The following is a 24,330-nucleotide window of genomic DNA, read 5'->3' on the forward strand; positions in this document are numbered from 1 at the left end:
CAAAGCACAAAAGTCTAATGACCCAAGGGCCATGCCCTTATAGCCAATTCTATGGTATTTAAGTCTAAAACTCTTTAGATTTTAGTCAATGTGGGACTATTGTTTTATCTATTCAAATGAAAAAACAATTAATGGGCAATAGGTCTAGGGATCAAAACATAGTCCATGTAAAAAATTGGTATTTTTTAAAGCGTTTTTTTCTAACAGGAAAAACATCAGGAAAAACAATCATCAACAATTTCAGAACGGTATATATTATAGGCCAACAACGAACATCACAGAGCATCCGTGCTACTAAAGATTCTGCACAAAAACTAAGCCTAATATGGAGCCGAATTGCAGTGTTATTAATATTTCACATGATAAACTTCCTTTCTGGATACAAACTGCAGAAAAAACTTTACACTATTGGGAAACTATGAATGGTGCTAATCATGATCAAGAAGATGGGAAGTGGAAGCAGAAAAAAGTATTATCAGAAACATCACATGAATGAAGCTGTTATCACTTAATTTCATAAACAAATTAGTTGTTGTAATCTTGAATAAAATTAACTTCTGACATTTATTTCTATTTCCGAATCCAACCCAAAAAATAACAACTTGGAGTATGTATATGAAATTCACTCAATTTAACACCACTCGGTCATCGTTATATCAAAGAAAGAGGGAGAAAGAAAATGGATCACTTACTTAGAGATTTGTTCTTCTCCTTGAGATTTTGCCAGACCTCTTTTCTTGTGCTACGTATGAATGATATCTAGCAACTTTCTCTGTCCCGTCATGCTCCATGTTAACCTTAAGTCTAGTTTAACACTTAACTAGGCTCGTCCGATTCCCCATAAGCTTTGATGTTGTTTAGTAAAGTGATTCCAAGAGATAATAGTTCATTATTAACCTAGAGAGTGAAAACGTTAGAACAGAAGTTTAGGCCTCAATAGCCCTCTAGATTGAAGTGACTGAGTTACACCTTGTGTTTTCATATTATAATGTGGTTTGGACAAAGAAGCATATGTAATCTTCTTTATCAGTTTTTGATAATTAATTCACTATTTTAATAATACTTCACTACCTCTACCTGATATAGTTAACAAAATAATAGAGAAACTACAATCTGCTTTTCGAAAAAACTAAGATTGAGTAGGATTTGGACTCAAATATCCCTATTTCTGAATTTCCTTGGCCCTTTGCCCTTGCTTTTGAGGGATCTTTAATCCGTAAGAGGTCCTCTTTCATCATAGCTTTGACCTGTCTCTAGATAACTTTTGAGATGCACTTGTTCCATTTGCGCTTTCAAATTTATTGAATTTGAGAATGTTTTAACTCGGCGCAAATGCTTTATTCTAATCATGTTTCATCCCTATAAAGTTTTGATAACTTTATCTGTACGAGCTTGTTTCGTACTTTGTAGACATGCATTAGGTTGTATCTATAACCTCGTACCTATGGCTTTTTTCATTGGACAAGGTTTGGCTATCTTTTCAGTCAATGACTATCTTTCTTGACTCTAGGTTCAACCTTGTAACTCACTTTCTCCTTTTCGAATTTGGTTGTCAGCATTTCATTAGATAAAAATTATGATACTCTATTTCACGATACTCTCCTTTTCACTAGTCTTCCTTAGCTTGCCGCTTATCTCCTTAAATCCCATATCCTCTTCCTTATCCCCTCTTGTTATTTTTATAGTTATTCTATCTCTTTTTTCTAACTTGTCGTTGCCTTTGTAATGAAAGATCATATTCATCTCTACAAGCATCTCAGTGGCTTATCTTTAGCTCAGCGTCTTGCAAACCATAGTAACTCTGGTATTAAACCCTTCAGCATTCTAGTTAGAGTCTTTTCAACCTCAATTCTTACACAATGGGAAGTAAGAGGTGCTTTAAACAGTTTTTGGGGAATCCATTTAGGTTTTCAGATAAGGTAAGTAGATCTTACCTTTAGAACTGCGGATAACTTCAACTGGATCTCATCCAATGGAACATGGTATCCATTTGGCAATGTACTTGCGGCTACAAAAACGTACCAAGGAATGCGTTTCTCAACTGATGAGGTCAAGAAAATCCCGATTTTGGAAACCCTGTCACATACCAAATACGAACACATGAGAAACCATGAAATAATAGGATTAATAGCCAGTAAGATTGGTAAAGTCTCAAGAGTTTTAAAAGGTTGTGAAACAACGGATTGCCAACCGCGAGTTTTAGTATGGATCAACATAGAAAAACCTCTCATCAATCATCTCCTAGTAAAAGTAGGAAAATTCCCTATTACCTCCATTTTTTTTCAACTACCTTAATCTGCCTTCTAAGTTTTGCACTCATTGTTTGCGTCTAGGACATAAAGTAGAAAATTGTGATGTTATTAAGGGTAGACCTCTAGGAGATATATATGATATCTCAGTCAACTCTCCCTATCCAAGCGATGATATGAACTGGCTAAATGATGAGTTGATCCAAATATGGAACCCAAAAGATAACTTCAATTGTCATGGAGAGACAGTACATGTTGAGACTTACCTCTCTCAACCAGGGGTACGTGAAACCTTCACGGACATATTTAGAAGCTATGTCGATGAAGATCCGGCTCTTAGTTATCCTTAGCAATCATATGATGTGATACAACCCTTTGTTATTGAGGAGGATATGCCACAAATATCTTCTACTGTGCTAGGAAAGCACACTTTTCCCTTTAACTTGCCGGAGAACTATATACCTCTACCTGAATAAGAGGATGAGTCATTCTGTTATGCTAACACGGAAACGTTCCGTGTCATCCCTGAGTCAAGATCGTCTGAATCGGTTCTTCAAAACGGGTCTGGACTCTTACAAGATATTTCTAATCCGGCTCAGCAGTCTAAAATTAACTCTCCTTCTCCTGTGAGAAGAAGACTTTCTTTTTCTAATTTGAAAATTCTATGGATTCCTTTGAATCCCCAATTTCTCAATTGCCTGCATCGCCCAAAAACTTTGATAATGGATCATCAGCAAATCATGAGGAACTTTTACGCATTGCATCAAATTTTCAAACTCCCTTAACTCAGCCTAAATATGCTTTCAAGCTTATCGTCCCCCTTTTCTGAAAACCTCGGTTCGGCTCCCTCAATTGGTGAGGAAGCTTTGCCTTTTGATCAATACGGGTACAAAATTTTGGATAATAAAGCAGAATCAAGTGCCTATCAACCAATTCCCTTCCCTGACCTAACCCCTTAAAAGCAACATGAGGATAAACGGGTATTCTTCATTAACTTTAACTCTAATTTTAAATTCTTTAACTTAAGCTTAATTTTAATTCTGTGTAGCTTATTTTACAATTACGCTTTCCAATTCATGCTTAAGACCTATACATGAGACCCTGTATTTTTTTAAAAAAGTGTAAGACTATCTTACATTATAGTATGTTTCTTTAAATAATCTTTACATTATAATGAAAATTCTAGCCTTGAATGTTCAAGGTTGTAGGAATCCTTTGACCCAAAATCACCTGAATAATCTTATAAACACAGAAAAACCTGAAGTCATTTTCCTTTCTGAAACTAAGAAACAAAGGAAATATGTCAAATCTCTAGTTTCCAAATTTCCTAATTATCATATAGTGGATCCAGTGGGTAAGCCATAGCTTGGATAAATGGTTTTCACTTTGAAATAGTTCAATGGAATATCAACATGATTAACATTATAGTAAACTCTGCTTTTTACACTAATCCTGGGCCTTAACATGCTTTTATAGTATCCCTTATCCCTCAAATAGAAATATATCTTGGGATTTTTTTGGAGGAAATCAGTGCACAAATAATCAGTAGACATATGCCTTGGATAGTCTTAGGGGACTTTAATATGATCTTTAATCAAGCTGGCCTCTATGATTTAGGATATTCTGGTAATGAATTTACTTGGAACAATCATAGAGAAGGTATACAAAACATCTAGGAAAGGCTAGATAGAGAAGTTATAAATGTTGATTGGCATTCTCCGTTCACAAATGCCTCTCTCAGACACCTAGTGTCCATAAGATCAGATCACTTCCCCATTATATGCTTCATACTGACAACATTGAGACCGGAACAAAATAGATATTTAAATTCTATGATACATGGCTAAAGGAACAATCTTGTATTCAGGTGATTAGAGAAACCTAAAAAGATAATACTACTGAGGAAGCATCTCAAACCCTAGTCAAGAACCTTGTCCACATTAGGAATCAATTTGTTGGATTGGAAGAGAAATATTTTTGGTTTGCCATCTAAGAAAATCAAAAACCTACTCAGAGAAATTGAGAGACTAAAGGCAAGCAAAACTACTGAGTGCCAACAGAAAAAATCAAAGGAAAAGTTGACAGAACTAGAAATGCTTTATGACACTCAAGAAGCCATAGCAAAACAACAATCTAGAGATAACATTATTAAGTTAGGAGAAAGAAATACTAAATACTTCCATATTATTACTTTGAGAAGAAGAAAATGGAACAATATAGAAAGTATGTTAAATACTCAAAATGTAGCTACTAGAAATAGACAGGAAATTAGTTCAATCCTTACTGATTATTTCAAAAAAAAAAATTCAAGGAACCTCAGTCTAATCAGACATATGATACCCTCTTATTTAAGGACATAACACATGTTCTGTCCATGCAAGACAATAACCGTATACTATCCCCCACCATATAAGGAAGAAATATATCTAGTAATGAAGAATATGAAACCTAATAAATCTCTAGGACCTGATGGATTCCCAGTCAGTTTTTTCTTGCATAATTGGGACACAGTAGGTTCTCAGGTCTCTTTAACTCTACATTTTTTTTATATAGATAAAATCATGAACGTTGTTCTGAACAAGACACACTTGTTCTTAATTCCTAAAGTTAAACAACCCACGAATCCTATCCAATTTAGGCCAATAGGATTATGTAATAAAATTTACAAAGTTATAGCCAATAAGATTAAACCTTTCTTGGAGAAGATAATATCTCCATTCCAGTCAGCTTTTCTTTCTTCTAGACAAATCTCTGATAACATTATAGTAACTCATGAAATTATCCATTCCTTCAAAAACAAGAAAGCCAGAACTGGTGGGTTAGGCATTAAAATAGACATGTCCAAGGCCTTTGATAGAGTCAATTGGAAGTTTTTCATGTCTACTCTGAAATCTTTTGGATTTAGCGAGGATGTGTGTTTGCTAATTCAACAATGTATCTCAACAACAACAATTTCTATACTTTTGAATGGAACCCCTAGAGAAGCTTTCAAACCTTCTAGAGGGCTGAGACAAGGGGATTCATTATCCCCTTACCTATTCATAATAAGTATGGAAATATTCTCTAGACTCCTTCAGCAGGAAAGTAAAAAGATTCTACATGGATTTAAAATTACACCCAAAAGTGAACCAACCTCTCATCTATTTTGCCTTCTATTTGTTAAAGTTGACCTTGTAGAATGTAGAAATATACTTGATACTATAGAACACTTTAGTAAAGCCTCTGATCAGTTAATTAATTTTGAAAAGTCAAGAGCTTTCTTTGGGAAAAAAGTGTCCCCTAAACATCAGAGAATGATGTCTAAATTGCTGAAAATCAAGCATATAAGTCTTAAGGATCCATATCTAAGAGCCATTTTATTTATGGATAGATCCAAAATAAAGACTTTTGCCCCAAAACTGGAAAGAATGGAATCCAAATCCAAAGGATGAGAAGGTTTAGTGCTCTCACAACCTAACAGATCAGTCTTAAATAGAGCAGTTTTATCCAGTATCCCCTCTTACCAGATGGGATGTTTTATCTTATCCAAAAAAATAACCAACAAAATTAATGCCATTTAGAGGGATTTTTGGTGGGGAAAAGAAACAAGGAAAAAAGGTTTCTATGCTAAGGCTTGGCCAAATATTTGTAAACCAATCCAAAAAGGAGTATTAGGTTTTAAAGAAGCCCGTAAATTTAACCTAGCAATGCATACTAAATTGGAATAGAGACTAGTTAAAGAACAAGATGCTCTATGGGTCAAAACTATGGGCTATAGATACTTCAGAAACAAGCATCCTTTGAGAGCTAAAGAAAAATCAAATGGTTCCTGGACCTGGAACTGTATCAGTCAAGGACTTGAACTAGTTTACAAATAAAGTATTTGAGAAGTAGGTAATGGAAATGATACTAGTATTTGGAAGGATAAATGGATACCGGAGCTATATGAAACCCTTGAACATATTAGAAACACACAGAATCAACATCTTGTATTAGTTTCTGACTTGATTAACAAGGAAACTAACTCTTGGAACCTATACATCATTTACTCAAACTTTCCTATTAGTATAGCCTCCAAAATCGAGAAAATCTACCTCTTCAAAGATAAAAACCATGTACTAAAGAAAGATCAACTTAGATGGACACTTACCAAGTCAGGAGACTACACAGTCAAATCCTTGTATGATAAACTGAGTGAAACCAATGTTGATATAGCTAGCTTAGCTAGGCTTACCTGAGACTTTCTGGACTGCCTTATGGAAGTTAAATACCTCCCAAAGAATCAAACTATTTATATGGAAATGTCTTCAAAATGCTCTTTCTACTAACTCTAAGCTCTATGAAAAAGTCAAGGAAGTTGAACCTTACTGTACTATGTGTAGAACTGAAATAGAAACCACATAACACCTCTTATTGCATTGTCCTTATGCTAAGGAGGTTTGGAACTCAGCTCCAAACCCTATCTCTCTAAATATAGATCATTCCTGGTCCTTACTAGATATTTGTAAAGAATGGATTACTAACCCTAAGAAACAAATCTCTTTGGAAACAATGCTCACTAAAATGTGGTTTATCTGGAAGGAAAGGTGTAACCGAGTCTATGAAAACAAAATAACTTCTTATAATGTCTTAGCTCTAGAAATTCAGGGATATATTTCCTTCTGGTCATCAAAGAAGAAGTCACGGGACAAGCCTAAGAAGCAAAATAGAAGAATCCCTTCACAAACTTGGCTGGCACCCTTAAAGGATACTCTGAAAATCAATGTGGATGCTGCTTGGATATCTAACACTTTACCTTCTACTTATGCAATAATTTTGAGAGATGATGCAGGAAACACAAGAGGAGGGAAAGCAGGACAAGCAACATCAGCAGACCCACAAGAGGCATAAGCTCTAGGATTACTACAAGCGGCTATTTGGGCGAAAGAGAAGAATTTAGAGAACTTCGGCATAGAAGGGGACTATGAAAGCTTGTTCAAATATCTTCATGGAAGCCAATAGATTGGTTAACTTATGTAACATTTTTTTAGGTTTTTATTTTGTTCCTAGATTAGGAAACAAGGCGGCAGATTCTAGCAAAATTTGCTCGAACCTTGACAACAACTGTTGAATGGGAGAATCTCCCCCTTTTGTATCCAACAACAACTCTCAGTAGATAGATCTAATATCATTCAAATGGATATTAGATAACTGTACTTCCTCCGTTTCCCAGGTTCCTTCTGAGCCTTAGTTTTTTTTTTCAGTGAAATATCTTACTTACGAAAAGAAAAAAAAAATAAAAATTGTCCACGGTATATTGGCTCGTGTGGGAACCCTAGTAGTGTATTATGATACACCTCTAATCTACACACCATTCAACGAGGTCCAAGGTTTTGATCCCCATGCCTTGGATATACAGTAATAATCCATTCCAACCTTCTCATTTCAAAATAAAATAGAATAATAGTGCCTTAACATTTTCTTCAAGCACATGAGTAAATGAAGGTATAGAATTTCAATTTTATCTCCTGATCTTAAATACGAGTCTTCTTATTGATATAGTTTTAAATATTTGAATAACAAACAAACGAAGGATGCACACCGTAGAGATTACACACAAGAACATCTTTAAATCCGTAATAATAAGGAATTAAGGATGACGTTACAGACAAAATGAACTTCCACGAAAACTGAGAACTCGTGGAGTACATGACTTGCAACGTTATCTGTACTTGGCTACCAGTAAATGGTTTTCAGGAGAGATGCTAGATGGGACATACTTAACAAGGTCTGATGTGAAACCACTGAGCTGCTTAACCCACTTCAGCCTACCCATATCGATAATAGCTTTGCACTTCAAACCTAGTATTGCCCTCTCTATCGCTGTCATACTCTTTACGATTTCTTCAACACCACTGACAACCCCATCACATGCTTTCTTCTCACTGTTAAACCAAAAGCCAAACAGTTTAATCAGCAATTTTAATAAGCGGAAACAAAAAAAAAACAAAGAAACAAGTTTGCTTACATGGAACTCAAGTGTAATCCTTGATCCACCAAATCAGAAAGATCTGAGCCGTGATCCGCATCTATTGCCCAGCTGGTAAGCCATGTAATCGCATGGAAATCATCTTTTTTGATTCCCAAATCTGATAAATAGCTTTTATCTGCAGAACAAAATATCATTACAAGCTAGTTTCATTCATATTGGAGTGAATCCACACACTAGGAAATTTATACCACCAAACCCAAAAGAAAAGAAACTCCAAAAATATACTGCAAGTGCAAGGTGGCAGGATTGATTATTACTTATGTATTGTTTATATTGGCAAAGATGATGGCAGCATGTTGCAATTGCAAGACCTCTCAGGTTGCAAGGATCACTAGAATGTACATCTCCAATGGTTTGCCTAGGGAGGCAGCATCTAAGAGTCAAATCTGTAGCAATGAATTACAATGTAAGATAAATATAGGATACTGACTTACTTATTGACGAATATAACGATGAGAAAGGTTATGATGGGGTAGTTTTTCTCAGTCCTAACTCCTGAATCACAATATCATATACTGAGGATGTATTAACTAGTCACCATATATTTACATTGATATTAAGGATTCAGATAACAATACAGTGGGAAACATAAACTAAATGCAAAGAGTAGGAAAAGATAGGCAACTGAACAAGACCAAAACAAACTTCAAGCAGTATAACTGAGAATCTTTAGACCTTTAGGGACATATTTTCATAAAAAGAACTACTCACCTGTTGCAGGCCCACAAAGATGTTTCCCAATAGCAAGGTAAGGAATCCCCTTCAAAGACTCAACAGCATTCAAGTCCAAATCTTCTACTGCAGAGTATATTTTGGGTGTGAAACACGATATAAGAACAATGAACAATGGACTGAGAAAGCTTGGTATAGTAGATATCTGATTTGGATGGACTAAGAAGTTCACGACAAAGCTACTGGAAACGACGGGTTTCTGAAAAGCTTACTTACTGTCAATCCTCAAACGCTCTAATATCAGGCTTTCTTTTTGACGCAAACTTCGATCTGCCTACATTTGTTTAAGAAATTAAAAGCTAGGAATAAATTACAGATCCTACCAGAGCACTAACAAAAAGCTAAAAGAAACAGTTACGCTCTCTGAATCTCCTCAGAATCCTTACTGTTTCATTTAAGAAATGCATGACACTACTCGATTACTTATGGCACAGCGTAATATTTCCAACTAAGTAGGTGGATGCGTGAAAATGATTTTTTAAATTCGTTCCTCATTTCCTGTTGATATTTCTAGTATCGGTGATCATTTGGCAAATTATGAATAAAAATGGTGATATTGTTCTTCATTGATCATTAATTTTGATTTTTAAAATTGCAGAAGGATGTCAGGTGCAGCGGTGTAGCATTAAAATAAGTATTATGATCTGTAAGTATAGGCAAAATTGAAAGATAAATATGGTCGGGGATGGATTTCAGCTTCTAATAAATAATGAAACTGATATCACATCACATGAAGGAAATTCTAAGAAAGCAGAGGGAAGCGAAGTTGGATCCCAGGATGGGACTTGTGAGTCCAAGACTCCAAGTCAGCTGTATTGTGCCTCGAGAGGCCTCTTGCTTAGTTTGCCGGAATTCTTCTGAGGTTTTGGTTCCTCTCTTTGTTTACAGGATGATACTATGCTACTAGGGTGCAACAAATAAACAATGGAAAAAGTAAAAGGAGAGAAGGTCAATCTTGACGAACATGACTAACCTTAAGCCTGTAGGAATTCCTTTCGACTAAAAGTATTTTCTTTATTCCGTAACAATCCGCAAGTGTTTGGGTCAGATATCCTCTACCAGCTCCAAATTCAACTACGGCAGGTCTCTTGTTAGCATATTCAGATGACACGACACCATCCAACATTGTAGGATTTTCCAACACCCCAAATTCTTCCAAGTTTCCAAGAATTGAGACTTGTTGCAGAACATGTTTCTCTTGAAAGGGTACATTCCTGAAATGTTCTTCACCGATGTTAGTAACACCAAATTAGATTATAATTACATAGACATCATATGCATTCAAAGTACACAAAGATATAAACACTATACCTGTCTACTTCTTCTCTGTTCATCCATATCCCACAAGCTTCCGGTTCCTTAAATGACTCTCTTATATCAGAATATGTCAATACATAAACCGCCTCAATCTTTCTAATCAGCTCATAAAACTCAAACACGGTCATTTTATACACAGCATTCCTTTTCATCACTGATGTGATAATATCCTCAGACCCATTAACTAATGTACCCACCTCTTCCACATTTCCCAACACAGAATCCTCTTCTCTACCACTATTAATACCTTTTTTGTAAAAAGGTTGAAGCATCAAAGATTGTGCTTGCTTAAAAAATGGGCATACTTTGATATGTGCTTCAACATTTTCACCTAGTATCAAGCTTTCCGCACAACAAGAACAGACAATTAACAACAAAGTAAGAATCAGTATTGGGTTTTGCATCAAGAACAAATTTTCAGAAACAGATAATACATAAAGTCAAAATATTCATTAAGACAATTTATCAAACACTTGATCTACTGAGATGAGAGAAAGTAGAGTTCTTACTGAGATGGGTCAAGTGGGCAAGGGATTCTTTGAGCTTCGAACTTGGGGTTGTGATTTCCACAAAATCTACACAGAGGGAGATTAGAGGTTAAGACGAATACCCAATGACGGAAGTGGAGGGAGTGAGATTGAAAGAGAGGTTCGAGTCTTACTGAGAATCATGGCTACGGAAGTTTGCACAGAATCGGTTCTTCCTGGGTAGCCAGAACGTACAACTTGAAGCTGATTTTTCCATAGTGTAATCTGAACGATCAAAACCAAAACCCTATTTTCCTAGCTGGTTTATTGGAATCGGAACGTGACCTAGTTAAACGAATGTAACAGGGGGTTAGTCGTGGGAGAGTTCGAGAGATTTTAATGTATTTGGGTTTTCTCCTGTTAGTCATGAGGGAGTTTGAGGGAGTCTCTCCAAATCCCCGTTATAGTCGTGGGGGAGTTTAGAGGAGTCTCATAAACTCCCTAGAAAACACCTGTTAGTTGCTGGGGAGTTTAAAAAAAGCTCCCTGTTAGTCATAAAACCCTACAATATTAGGGAGTTGGTTTCTTTGGGGAGTTTGAAGGAGTTTTTAGTGTATTTTGGTCTCACAACAAATCTCTCAAAAAAGTAGAGATTTTAGTGTATTTTGGTCTCACAACCAAATTTGGTTCAAAATCTTTCTTTTCAAATCATACGGATTTCTCAAATCTCAGCAACAAAAATGTTGTTCCCAACATGATGAAATGATTATCAGATGATGGCCATTATGATACGGTGAGACATTTCTATGAAAATATTAGGATAGTGATCTAGAGTCCATGAAAACGTGTGGATATATAGATTTGTTTAGATCTACATATCCCGTAAGATGCACCAGCAAAAAAAAATGTAGAAGTTTTCACAATTAGCGCTTCCCTGAGTTGAATTACATTACCACTTCTGCAACCACCGTCAAAACTATTTTCTCACCACTACCATCACCACCTATAACCAACCACTACTCCCTTAACCACCCCAAATAAGAACCCTAATTTCAGAAATAAATAAAGGGAGTTAGAATTGTATGGAGACCGTTAAATTGAAGGGGAAAAAAATTATCTCGTTGCAAAAAATAACATACTATTGATACAGAGATATGATCATTTTCATTTATTTTTTTTCTTTTGATTAAAGATCAAAGTTATTTGCAAATGAGGGTTTATTGTTTCTTAAAAGAGAATGAGTTAGGAGTGAACTCTCTCAAACTCCCCCAAACTCCCTCTAAAAAACTCTCTCAAACTCCCTACACTCCTCCAAACTCCCTGAACTCAAAAACACCAAACTCTCTCAAACTCCCTACACTCTCTCAAACTCTCTCAAAATTCCTGAGATTTAAAATACACTCAACTCCCCAGAAATTACTCGAGGACTAACCCCCTGTAAGTTTTGGCTCACCGGACAGGGAAATATGGGGACACTAGGCAGATCTACGGCTGCTGCTCCCATCTAATGACAGGTTTCGGTCCGTTAACTACATTTTGAATTATGTGACCCATTTTTAGAATTTTATACCCAGACGCACTTTCTAAAAGTAGAATTTAAAATCAGATTTTTTTTGCTTCACAAAAAAATAACTATTCGATTTTTAAAAGTCATTTTGAAATTCGATACCAAAATTTATTCCAACTTTCAACTTTTAAAAGTCAAAAATTAACTTTTCATAAGCTATCCAAACATGCAGAAGCCAGAAACAAAATGTTTTTTGCTTCACAAGGAGTTAACTTTTCGATTTTTAGAAGTGGTTTTGAAGCTCGATATCCAAATTCATTTCTGGCTTTTCAACCTTTTACTTTTAAAAGATAAAAAGTAACTTTTTATAAGCTATCCAAATAGGTTGTGTCGTTGTGTTTTTGCTTCTCCAGAAGTAGAAGTCAGAAATAAAATGTTTTTGCTTCACAAAAAGTTAACTAACTGACTTCTGACTTTTATGCTTCTTTCTGATTTTTATACTTCTAGAAGTCAAAAAAAAAAAACAGATTCTAAAGTGGTTATAAGGGAATTTATTTACATGATTGCTAAAGTGGTTATAAGAAAAATAAATGATTGCTTGTGTATTAGCATCTGATATCATCTCATAGATTGGTGAAGTGTAGTAATACTAAGAACCCTCGTTCTATGTACATGCAATAGTTGATCAAGCCATGTACTGCAAGGAAGTCACTATTTTATGCTCACAAATGCATGAGGGAACCACTTCGAGAATGCTCCGTTCTTTAGTTTTACGATCAGAGAATACAATCCGTAGCAAGGGATGTGAATTAGGGCCAATAAGAAATACCTGTAAATAACATTCTAGTTAGTGTTGGTAGGCGAAAGCAGAATACATAGAAGAGCTTAAGTTCAATATGGATTTAGTGTTTTACCATAGAGGTGCCCATGGAATTGATAGATCTAGGAATGGGTAAGGCCACCTGGAAGAAGAAAAGAAACCAGCAATTCAATGAGAAGATGAACTTTTGCTTTGTTTGTCTCCTGTTAATATGAAAACTCGCTACGGCGTTTCGTTTAGCTTACCATGAAACACCACATGCGTGAATAACCCATTGGAAAATGACATATGTAGAACTGAATAGTATGAAATATGCAAGTCGAAACCACGGAAAGGGCTACAAACAAGAAGCATGTCAGAATCACAAATTTATTGGATACAGAAAACTAGAATCGGAGTAAACTCTTCTCCAGGTCTGACTGTTGTACTTACAAGGCTGTTGAGAGCGGCGTCAATGAGAAGAAACACGGCGTTAAGAGAATGCATGCATCCCATTAACTGCCAAACAGTGGTCAATACACACGAAATTAGTGATTTATGAGGTTTGAATTGTAGGATTACTGCATTAGCTCTTGCATGATGCAGAACTCTGAGGTGATTGATTAGAGTCAAATCTATGCAAAATGCAGCTCTGGCAAATACTACATACTTCCTAGATAACGAGGTTTAGGGTGTGCAGCATTTTGATATCTTAATCTTACAATTCTCAACAAGGATTGAGTAATCTCACCAAGTTCAATTTGACCCTTTCAATTGAGAGAAATGGGACTATAAGAAACCAGAAGACAATATCTGTAAGGACCACAGCTCCTGCACAAGTCTGACAAGAGAAAGATTGGCATCAGTTACATATTTCAAGCAAAACCACCTAGTTAGCTCGCTACGGAAAGAAGTACCTATTTCCTCGAAAAAAAACGTTTAGGCAGGCTCACCTGATAGACTGTTTGCATCAGATATCCCCAAAAGCCAGCAATTTCCTTGACTGCGTCCTGCTCGTGATAACTCTGCACTTTGACCGCAGCCCTGACTTTGTTAGCCAAAAAACTTCCGTTGTTTTCGTTGACAGGTTTCCTCGAGTTCTCCCAACATCCTTTTGCCGATGTTATTGTGCCAAGCTGTATGCAGAAATCCATGTTAGGATTGAGAACTTGCACATTATCCAGAAGTACAGAAAATGTTAGACGGACACACATACCGCGAAATAGATGATGACTAATGTAAAGGTCCACCTACATATCACTCACAAAAAGCATGATTAGATCACCAGTAGTGTTTATTGCAGTGAATATAAAATGCATTGAAAATATTATATGAAGGAGAAGGAGAAGGAAAAGGAAAACATACTCGGTGTAGTAGAGAAACATTATTTTGCCGTGCACCTGGATGTCCCAAGCCAGAAAACGAGCCATAATAACAAAAGATAAGAGCCGTGTAACCAGAAGCCATACAGGGTTAAGATTTCGCCAACAACTTGTCCACAACTGATAGGATCCTACATGATTAGGCTGTGTCCTCCACTCTGCACTGACGTTTCCGTTGTCTTCGTCAGGTTGAGAAATCAATAAGCTCTCATATTTCGTTGTACATTTTCTTGTACCATCATCATTCTCTTCATGGCGCAGGAGCATCCATATGGCAGCAAAAATAGAACCGACAACAATGATGAAGCACAGAAAATCGTACCAGTGAATTAGCACTGTCATGGATACAACTCTAGAGGATATGAAGCTAAAATTTAGAGATCAGAATGTGATCATAATCTATTCTCACACAATGGTGAAGGTTAGTGTTTAAACTGTTGACTAGTGAGTGATGAACAAAGAAAAGCTTAGTTGAGCCAGTTGGTATGGACTATTAGGTTTGGTGTTTGCATCACGTTTTTGGAGCTAATACTTTGTTGGTCCATCCCCATGACACTAAAAGGGCAAGAGGGTCCATGTTTTCAGTACAAGTTGGATTCAACTGTGAGCCCTTCTTGGAAGAGAAAAGGAGTTGCTAAATAAATTAGATCTTCTCCTAACCCACCACCTAACTGTCAACTGTAGGAGACAAAGGGTTCCTAACCTATTTGTATTAGCCCAGCTGGTAGGGAGACTAAACTTGGCTGAGCTTTACCCAAAGGAAAAATGATTTGGCAATACAAACTGGAAGTGAAAAAACAAAACCAGAACTTCACTTTGTTTTTCAGTTTCAATTTCAAATCCTAGTAAATTTTTCCAGTTTCTTTCAACTTTACCCCCAGAATTCCTGTTTGTTTGCCCAACAACTACAAAGGGTTTTGGTGGATGTGGATCAGTGATTCTAGAACTCAAATTGGCATCCAAAACAAGGAGAAAATCTGTTCATCATTCAGTGTTAGCTCAAATACACTTGCATCGTCTTGCTCACCATTATTCTCCTCCAGCTGGTAAATTTCGGCTCGTGACTACATAACTTTTGTTCATAATGTCCCTTGGTCGACTGTGGTTACCTTCACTCTTGAAGGTGGCAGCCGCAGTGACAGTGGATGGAGAAAGTTTTTTGTGGGAATGTTATTTATGCCCCTATTATCCATGGGCTTAGCACAAATACGCTTCAGGGGCATCTTTACAACGGGCTGAATATCTTTCAATGTCTAAAGCCCGGTTTTAACCTCCAAAATATTTATTATGTCGGAACATTAAATAGATTTTGTTCATCAGTTTTCTCGAAAATTAAAAAAATTCGGAGAGAAGAGAATTTGCAGAGAGAGCTCGAGCTGAGAATTGAATCCATCTTGAATCTCCATTGAATTAATCTTGAACTCAATCTCAGATTAGAGTAAGATTTAAACTGAATCCATCTTGAATCGAAATCGGTGAAGCAACTTCAGTTTATTCTCCATTGAAGAAGAAGTTTCTGATAATTGTTCTTCAATTCAACTGAAATCAGAGTTGTTTTGCATATTCGAATCATTGAATCTAAAGATCTATTTCAGATTTTGATTGCATCATCGATTATTTGAGTTTGAAGATCTACTTCAGTAAACTTCTTTTATTATTTAAGATTGATTGAATCATCGATTGCAGATATCTACTTCAGTAAAAGAAAAAATTGATTTCTTCTCATTATTTAAGTTCAATCTCGTTAACAGGTAAAATTTATGATTATATATAAAATTATTTGTACCTTTTGAATAAGTTGTTTTTCAATTTATGATTATCATTTTGAAACACAATGAAACTGATTATTGTTAGTGAATATCAAAACCATTCAGAAACTGATATTAGGTCATATTGTTAGTTTTTCATATTTATTATTGGTGGTTTTGGTTTTCTGATACAACAATGTAGTTGTTGAACCTGTTACGGATACAACAATTTAGTTTTTGATGTGTATTTTCATCTTTTTCCACTGATTGCCATGAATATACTTCTCACGAGGGGCGCAGCCCCGAGTGATCTGCGTCATGACCAGAGATTAAGCTACATGACATGCTGAATCACATATTGTATCTCAGGACATGCTGTAGGTTACATTTTTGTTATCCAACAATGTAGTAGTTCAACCTGATTGCCTTATGTTAATGAATACAAGCAATGTATTTTGTCAATCTTTTTATTGCTAGAGTTGAAGTACCTATTTCCTCGAAAAAACGTTTAGGCAGGCTAACCTGATAGACTGTTTGCATCAGATATCCCCAAAATCCAGCTACTTCCTTGACGCCGTCCTGCTCGTGGTAACTCTGCACTTTGACGGTAGCTCTGACTTTGCTAGCCCAAAAACTAATAGTTGTTTTGGATTTACTAGTCTCTGCAATATTGGTTCCTACCGAACTATTTCTTCCATTGTTTTCGTTGACAGGTTTCCTCGAGTTCTCCCAACATCCTTGCGCAGATGTGATTGTGCCAAGCTATATGCACAAAAAAACGTTAGGATTCAGAACTTGCACATTATCCAGAAGTACAGAAAATGTTTAGACCATGCATACCGTGAAATAGATGATGACTAATATATAGGTCCACCTATTTATCAATCACCAAAGCATAATTAGATCACTAGTAGTGTTTATAGCAGTGAATATACATTGTTGCACAAAATACTATATGCAGGAGAAGGAAAACATACTCAGTGTAGTAGAGAAACATAATTTTGCCGTGCACCTGGATGTCCCAAGCCAGAAAACGAGCCATAATAACAAAAGATAAGAGTCGTGTAACCAGAAGCCACACAGGGTTAAGATTTCGCCAACAGCTTGTCCACAACTAACAGGATCCTACATGATTAGGCTGTGTGATGGACACATTTTTGTGTCCAATTTGTCTCGATTCTATATATTGATAGTGCTCATTTTTGTACTTATTATGGTGTTTTATGTGTGTGTAGGTATTTTTGTCCAATAAACATTTTTGGAAAAATCGGCTCGAAAAGCGCACCCGGAGGACACTTGCTATTCGGACTCTCACTATGGATAAGGGGTACCCGAATTACTAAGGGGCACCCTGGCACCTGCTATCGGCACCCCTACTCTGGATAGGGGCACCCTTCTTCTTCACATTTCAAACAGATTTTTTTTGGCGGGAAAATGAACCCACACACCTGCAGATTAGGGTTCGGAATTCAACAGAGTTTTAGAGAGATTCAAGGTCTGATTTTCGTTGGGCTGGACTTCCTAGAACATTACAGGGTTGTTACGTGTGTTTGGATCGAATAAATTGGGATGAATAAGCCGGGAGAAGGAAACATAGGTTTAGGAAGTTCACGGCTTGTAGCGAACTCCTGGATTTGGTTTTGTCTGAGATACAATCGGATTTGGTTGTCACTTTGAAGTCAGTTAAGCCTGTTTCTATAAAACAGGACTGGTAAGTCCGTCATGTTCGATAAAGTCGTGAGATTTCGTCGAGTTCAAGCTAAACATAGGTTAAGGAAGTTTCGGGATTTTCTTCAACTATAATTGGAAGTTACGTGAAGTAAACAGTATACTGACGGATATGATTGAGGATACCATCATTGGGAGTTTCTGATACGTTGGATTAAACTTGGAAGACGCATGCATAGAAAGCTAGAGGGAATTATTCTCGGGACTTGCTGTGAAAGAATAATCGAGATAAACTTGAGTTGTTTAAGGTTTACTTGAGAGCTGTTGCCTATATATAGGTTGGTTGCAATTCGGAGAGGGGTTACGTACACTTTGGGGAAAGCTTGGGGTGAAGGAAGAAGCCATAGAATCGGAGTAGAGAAGTGCAGGCGAGTTGCAGAAAGCACAGTCGAGGAAGAAGAAGACAAAACCGTCACCTTTTCTTTCAAAACTGTAACTATTTTCCAACAATTACTTATGTTACGCTTTTTTCTGTAACAGTATTCTCTGTAACAGTGAGTTGTAACAATTATATCAGTGACAAACCCGCTGCTTTATTAGTTCTCTTGTTTTTCACCCTTTTTAGCTATGAACACCTATTTTGAGCACGTGAATAACATGAGGAGCTAAACCCCATTGCTGAGGCGATAGAGGAAGCTATTTTTCCAACAAGAAGTGCTATATTCTATTTCATCTATTTATTGCAATTATTATTATGATTATTTTCCTTGAGCTATAATTGAATATGATTTTTACTTGAGTGATTGTGATCTATTTTGATGAAGTATGCTTAGTTTATAGACTTTTGATGCTTCATACTTGATATTTACAATTATTGCTTTTGAAAATCTACTTGTTGCAATATTCTAGAATCAAATTGAACGAGAAAATTGCATAAATATAAAGATTGGATTAAATCACTTTGAACTTGGAAAATAGTGGAATCTTAACCTCAGTTGTCTTTTAATATTGATATCAACTTTGTCCGTGTTTGCTATCATTATTAGTGAGTTTTATATTTTATTTTTAGAATTTAAGTCTATATTTTATCCTTCGGAAGTCTGAGAATCAAACCACTTTTACCACTATTCATAAAATACATCACTGTGTCCACTCTGCACTGACGTTTCCGTTGTCTTCGTCAGGCTGAGAAACCAACAATAAGCTCTCATATTCCGTTGTACATTTTCTTGTACCATCATCATTCTCTTCATGGCGCAGGAGCATCCATATGGCAGCAAAAATAGAGCCGACAACAACGATGAAGCACAGAAAGTCGTACCAGTGAATTAGTACTCTCATGGATACAACTCTGGAGGATATGAAACTAAAATTTAGAGATCAGAAATGTGATCATAATCTCTCTTCTCACACAATGGTGAAGGTTAGTGTTTAAACTGTTGACTAGTGAGTGATGAATAAAGAAACGCTTAGTTGAGCTAGTTGGTATGGACTATTAGGTTTGGTGTTTCCATCACGTTTTTGGAGCTATTACTTTGTTGGTCCATCCCCATGACACTAAAAGGGCAAGAGGGTCCATGTTTTCAGTACAAGTTGGATTCAACTGTGAGCCCTTCTTGGAAGAGTTGTAGTAAAAAAATAAATAAATTAGATCTTCTCCTAACCCACCACCTAACTATCAACTGTACCCAAAGGAAAAATAATTTGGCAATACAAAATACAAACTGCAAGTGAAAAAACAAAACAAGAACTTCACTTTGTTTTTCCAGTTTCTTTCAGCTTCACCCCCAGAATTCCTGTTTGTTTGCCCAACAACTACAAAGGGTTTTGGTGGATGTGGATCAGTGATTCTAGAACTCAAATTGGCATCCAAAACAAGGAGAAAATCTGTTCATCATTCAGTGTTACTACAGGAATGATTATTGTCTTTGATTTGGCTCCATTGTGTACTCACTAGTGGAGTTATGAGTTTAAATTTCACGACAATAGTACCATTAGCATTTACCAAAAGTGACAGTTACAACTATCTCAATATTTATGATCCAAAAGCTTATTCAACCCCAAATAGGCTTATGGATTTGGAGGAGCAAATGCATCAGGTTTTAGCATTCCCTCACAAGAACACCTTCGTACCATTGAAAGAATTATGACAAGAATATACAAAAGTGATTAATCCCAATCAATGCACAATAGTTGATCAAGCCATGAACAGCAAGGAAGTCACTATTGTATGCTCACAAACGCAAGAGGGAACCACTTTGAGAATGCTCCAATCTTTAGTTTTACGATCACAGCATACAATCCATAGCAAGGGAAGTAAATTAGGGCCAGGCAGAAGTACCTGAAGATTAAATTCTCGTGAGTGTAGGAGCGTAAAAGCGGAATATATAAAAGAGCTTAAGTTCATCAAGGACTTAGCATTTTACCATACAGGTGCCCATGGTGTTGATAAATCTAGGAATGGGTAAGGCCACCTGGAAAAAAGAAATGAAACCACCTATTCAGCGACAAGATTAGAAACTTTTGCTTTGTTTGTCTCCTGTTAACATGAAAACTCGCTACGGTGTTTTGTTAATTAGCTTACCATGAAACACCACATGCGTGAAGAACCCACAGGAAAATGCCGTATGTGCAATTGAACAGTAAGAAATATGCAAATCGAAACCATGGAAAGGGCTACAAACAAGTAAGTCAAGTAAGTCATAATCACAATTTTACTAGATATAGAAAACTAGAATTGGACTAAAGCTTCTCCAGATTTGACTGTTACATATACTTACAAGGCTGTTGAGAGCGGTGTCAATGAGAAGAAACACAGCGTTAAGAGAATGCATACATCCCATTAACTGCCAAACAGAGGTCATTACACATGAAATATGAGTTTTGAATCGTGGGATTACTGCATTAGCTCTTGCATGATGTAGACCTCATAAGACTTAAAAGAGAACATAAAGTCTATGCAAAATGTAGCTCCGTTAAATACTACATACATCCTAGATAACGAGGTTTTGAATCTTATACTTCTCAGCAGGTAGGGATTCAGTAGTCTCACCAGGTTCAATTCGACTCCTGCAACAGCAAGAGATGGGACTATAAGAAACCAAAAGATGGTATCTGTAAGGATCACAGCTCCTGCACAAGTCTGGCAAGAGAAATGTTGGCGTTAATTGCATATTTCAAGCAATGCCACCTACTTGCCTTGCTACGGAAAGAAGTATCTCCTCGAAGGCTAACCTGATAGACTGTTTGCATCAGATATCCCCAGACGCCAGCTATTTCCTTGACGCCGTCCTGCTCATGATAACTCTGCACTTTGACCATAGCTCCGGCTTTGTTTGGCGATAAAATTATGGTTCTTTTGGACTTACTAGTTCCTGCCATCTTTGTTTTTACCGAAATATTTTTTCCATTGTTTTCGTTGACAGGTTTCCTCGAGTTCTCCCAACATCCTTGTACCGATGCTATTGTGCCAAGCTATATGTAGAAATGAATGTTAGGTTTGGGAAGTTGCACTTTACTTCTGAAGTACAGAAAATGTTAGACCACACACGTACCGCAAAATAGAAGACGACTAATGCAAAGGTCCACCTATGTATCACTCACCAAAAGCATAATTAGAGCACAAGTAGTGTCACAAAATATCATATGAAGGAGAAGCAAAAGGAAAACATACTTAGTATAGTACAGAAACACTGTTTTGCCGTGCACCTGGATGTCCCAAGCCAGAACACGAGCCATAATAACGAAGGATAAAAACCGTGTCACCAGAAGCCATACAGGGTTCAGATTTCGCCAACAACTTGTCCACAACTGATTGGATCCTACATGATTCGATTGAGTCCACCCTGAACTGACGTTTCCATTGTCTTTGTCAGGTTGAGGTACCAATAAACTCTCATATCTCGTCGAACATCTTCTTGTACCATCATTCTCTTCATGGCACAGGAGCATCCAAATGGAAGCAAAAATAGAGCTGACAACAACGAGGAAGCATAGAATGTCATTCCAGGGAATTAGTACCGTCATGGATACGATTGTATCTTGAAACTAACTTTAAAAATTTAGAGATTAGACAGAACGGGATCCTTCACACAATAATGAAGGTTAGTGTTTAAGCTGTTGACTAGAGTGAGTGATGAACAAAGAAAAGCTTATTTGAGTTAGTTGGTATGGTTGGACTATTAGTTGTACTTGTATTTCTCTAGAAGTACATCCTAATGACATTAAAAGGCTAAGAAGGTACCTATTTTCAGTAAAAGTACAGGAGATCAGAGGATCGAATCCTCCTCTAGTAGAATTAGAGCGATATAAAGGAAAATAAAAATTGGCAATACAAACTTCGAAGTAAAAAACCACAACTGCACTATGTTTTTCAATTTCTTTCATCTTTACCCCCATAAATCTCGTTCGTCTGTTTGATCTGTCTATATGGGTGGTAGGTTTTGGTATATGTCCCTGGTCGACTGCAGTTACGTTCGTTTAACCAATCCAAAGCTGTGGCAGTGGTGTCAGTATGACCCGGAACCAAATATTGTACAGGTGGGGGTATACACTCTTGAAGGAGGCAGTGGCTGCAGATGGAGAAACCTTGGAGAGTCCAATTATAAATATGAGTCTAAATTTCAGAATGGTTTAGTAGTGTCAGTAAGGGATAACCATTCTGTTAAGAATGGCAGAATAGAAGATGAACCATTCTGTCAGATGCTAATTAACCAGTTTATACTTCAGTAGAGGGATTTAGAAAAAGTTTTCCGGCTGAAAAGGGTTACCAGTAGCCAAATGCATATTTGGATGTATAGTCTGAGGAAGTCAGAACAATTTCAGCAAACGAACCTAGAGACCAAGGCTTTTGTGATTAGTATGGTAAAAAGTTCATGGTGCATTGCATTATACGTGTTGCTCCTCATGTTCTGCATCTAACTCTTGAAATGTTTTATAGCGTGTTCCTAAATGCTATCTTCAGAACTGTCGCCGTTCGGTAAGTAACTACGGCATACTGTCAGCAGCAACAACTTGGTGAAAGTCAGTGACGCATGAGCAGATTTGCTTGCAGTGCAGGTGTCGGAGGATCTCTTTCGAGTATTCTTGAGTTTGAAAGATTAAGATAATGGCTACAAATGTATCCGGTGCAGCATTGATGATTAATCACGCTGCTCGTGCAATGTCAGATGAGAAAATTCAAAGTATCCATTGGATTATTATTGGACCATCAAAGACTCACCAAGCAGGATGTATCATGTGAAATCCAACTTTTCAGAACAAAAACATGAGTAACTAGAAATAAGAACATTAATGAACAGCAGTCTAAAAGCCACAATCAAAGATGAAAAACCCCAAAGAAACTATTACAATGCCCTAAATTTATCTGACAAAACTTAAGCTTTTTACACTGAACTACTTGTGTTGCAGTTGGTACCAGTACTAGTACTACCACTTCCTTTTGATTATCGATAACTTAATGTCCAGTCGTCAATTCTTCTACCCAATCATCTCTTGCAGCACTCCAACTAGTACTTCCCGTCAACATCTTCTCTTACTGCTTCTTGGTCTTGGAGATGCTGTCTTTGTTTATGCCCTCACTAAACACAGAACGATACCTCCTTTTTCCTCGTGTCGGACCAGCAGCCCCTTGCCCTCCAACCCTTCTTCTCCCAGCCCCAGTTTCCTCACCAACCACAACTGCACCGGCTACCGTTCAGCATATACTTCAGAAATGGACAATTTTTCTGGTGTGCTAGAACCAATTCTAAGGTAGAAAATGTCAAGCCACACCTGTTGCATTTCGGCCGGGATTTGAGTAGTAAGTATTTCTGTTATTGAGTTGGTACGAAAACCTTTCCATGCTCAACCAATTCATTGATAGCAGTATCAATGTCTTTGAAGAAAGAAGTGGTGTTTTTATTATATACCATGCATTGGGTGTTGAAACAAAGTCCTGAGAAATAACATGCATATGTATCTGCGTCATACTCTGTCTACCATGAAACCTAAGCGTACTGCTTGATGAGGTTTTTCTTTCAGATACAATTGTTCCACGCTTATTCTCTCAAACTTCATTCTTCTCAGCAAATCGATGTCACACCTTCCGAGATTGCAGAGTAGCTTCAAGCTTCGTTTAGTTGGAATCACAAGCACGTGTAGATCTGACTTGGGTATGGCATCCCACACAATTAAAATCCCTCCATTATATGCAATCTCAATCATACAGTCTTTGTGCTCTCCGCCAGGATTTCGGACGAGTTCACAGAACTTATTTCTGTTAATCGGTTGAGACATATTTGAATGTGAATTACTCCCCTTTCCAGTAATAGTAACAGGTTCTTGTGTTTCTACTGCTGCTACTGCCATCATCTTCTTTCTTATGTGCTGGTTCTTCTTGATCTCGAGCAAATAATTCAGCTAGTGTTGTAGTACCCACATCTTCATTTTCACCTTCTTTCTTATGTGCTGG

At 36.9% G+C, this 24,330-nt stretch overlaps 3 protein-coding genes across 5 annotated transcripts; all 3 read right to left on the reverse strand.

Moving 5' to 3' along the window:
- Window positions 1-7,736: 7,736 nt before the first annotated feature.
- Window positions 7,737-11,190, reverse strand: LOC113357962 (tRNA:m(4)X modification enzyme TRM13-like). Of its 3 annotated transcripts, none has more exons than XM_026601451.1 (9): window positions 10,970-11,189; window positions 10,818-10,883; window positions 10,303-10,650; window positions 9,965-10,205; window positions 9,208-9,265; window positions 8,971-9,057; window positions 8,517-8,645; window positions 8,236-8,374; window positions 7,737-8,145 (listed from the first exon to the last, which is right to left on the reverse strand). In XM_026601451.1, the coding sequence occupies exons 1-9, from the start codon at window positions 11,050-11,052 to the stop codon at window positions 8,103-8,105; spliced, it is 1,194 nt and encodes a 397-aa protein (XP_026457236.1). In that variant the 5' UTR covers window positions 11,053-11,189; the 3' UTR covers window positions 7,737-8,102. The 3 variants fall into 3 exon arrangements, with proteins under 3 accessions (XP_026457236.1, XP_026457235.1, XP_026457237.1); XM_026601450.1 differs by having other exon boundaries at window positions 7,737-8,152; window positions 10,970-11,185; XM_026601452.1 differs by having other exon boundaries at window positions 8,028-8,141; window positions 10,970-11,190.
- Window positions 11,191-12,857: 1,667 nt separating this feature from the next.
- On the reverse strand, window positions 12,858-14,924 carry LOC113357964 (protein rolling stone-like). Its single transcript, XM_026601453.1, has 8 exons — window positions 14,447-14,924; window positions 14,298-14,331; window positions 14,035-14,217; window positions 13,833-13,922; window positions 13,535-13,600; window positions 13,348-13,439; window positions 13,197-13,244; window positions 12,858-13,111 (listed from the first exon to the last, which is right to left on the reverse strand). The coding sequence occupies exons 1-8, from the start codon at window positions 14,803-14,805 to the stop codon at window positions 12,994-12,996; spliced, it is 990 nt and encodes a 329-aa protein (XP_026457238.1). The 5' UTR covers window positions 14,806-14,924; the 3' UTR covers window positions 12,858-12,993.
- Window positions 14,925-19,854: 4,930 nt separating this feature from the next.
- On the reverse strand, window positions 19,855-22,265 carry LOC113360318. Its single transcript, XM_026603838.1, has 9 exons — window positions 22,123-22,265; window positions 21,553-21,852; window positions 21,434-21,467; window positions 21,114-21,353; window positions 20,932-21,021; window positions 20,660-20,725; window positions 20,464-20,555; window positions 20,306-20,353; window positions 19,855-20,220 (listed from the first exon to the last, which is right to left on the reverse strand). Exons 1-9 carry the CDS (start codon window positions 22,263-22,265, stop codon window positions 20,103-20,105), a joined length of 1,131 nt encoding a protein of 376 aa, XP_026459623.1. The 3' UTR covers window positions 19,855-20,102.
- Window positions 22,266-24,330: the final 2,065 nt, after the last annotated feature.

Source organism: Papaver somniferum, chromosome 3, assembly GCF_003573695.1.
Source record: "Papaver somniferum cultivar HN1 chromosome 3, ASM357369v1, whole genome shotgun sequence".
NCBI lineage: Eukaryota > Viridiplantae > Streptophyta > Magnoliopsida > Ranunculales > Papaveraceae > Papaver > Papaver somniferum.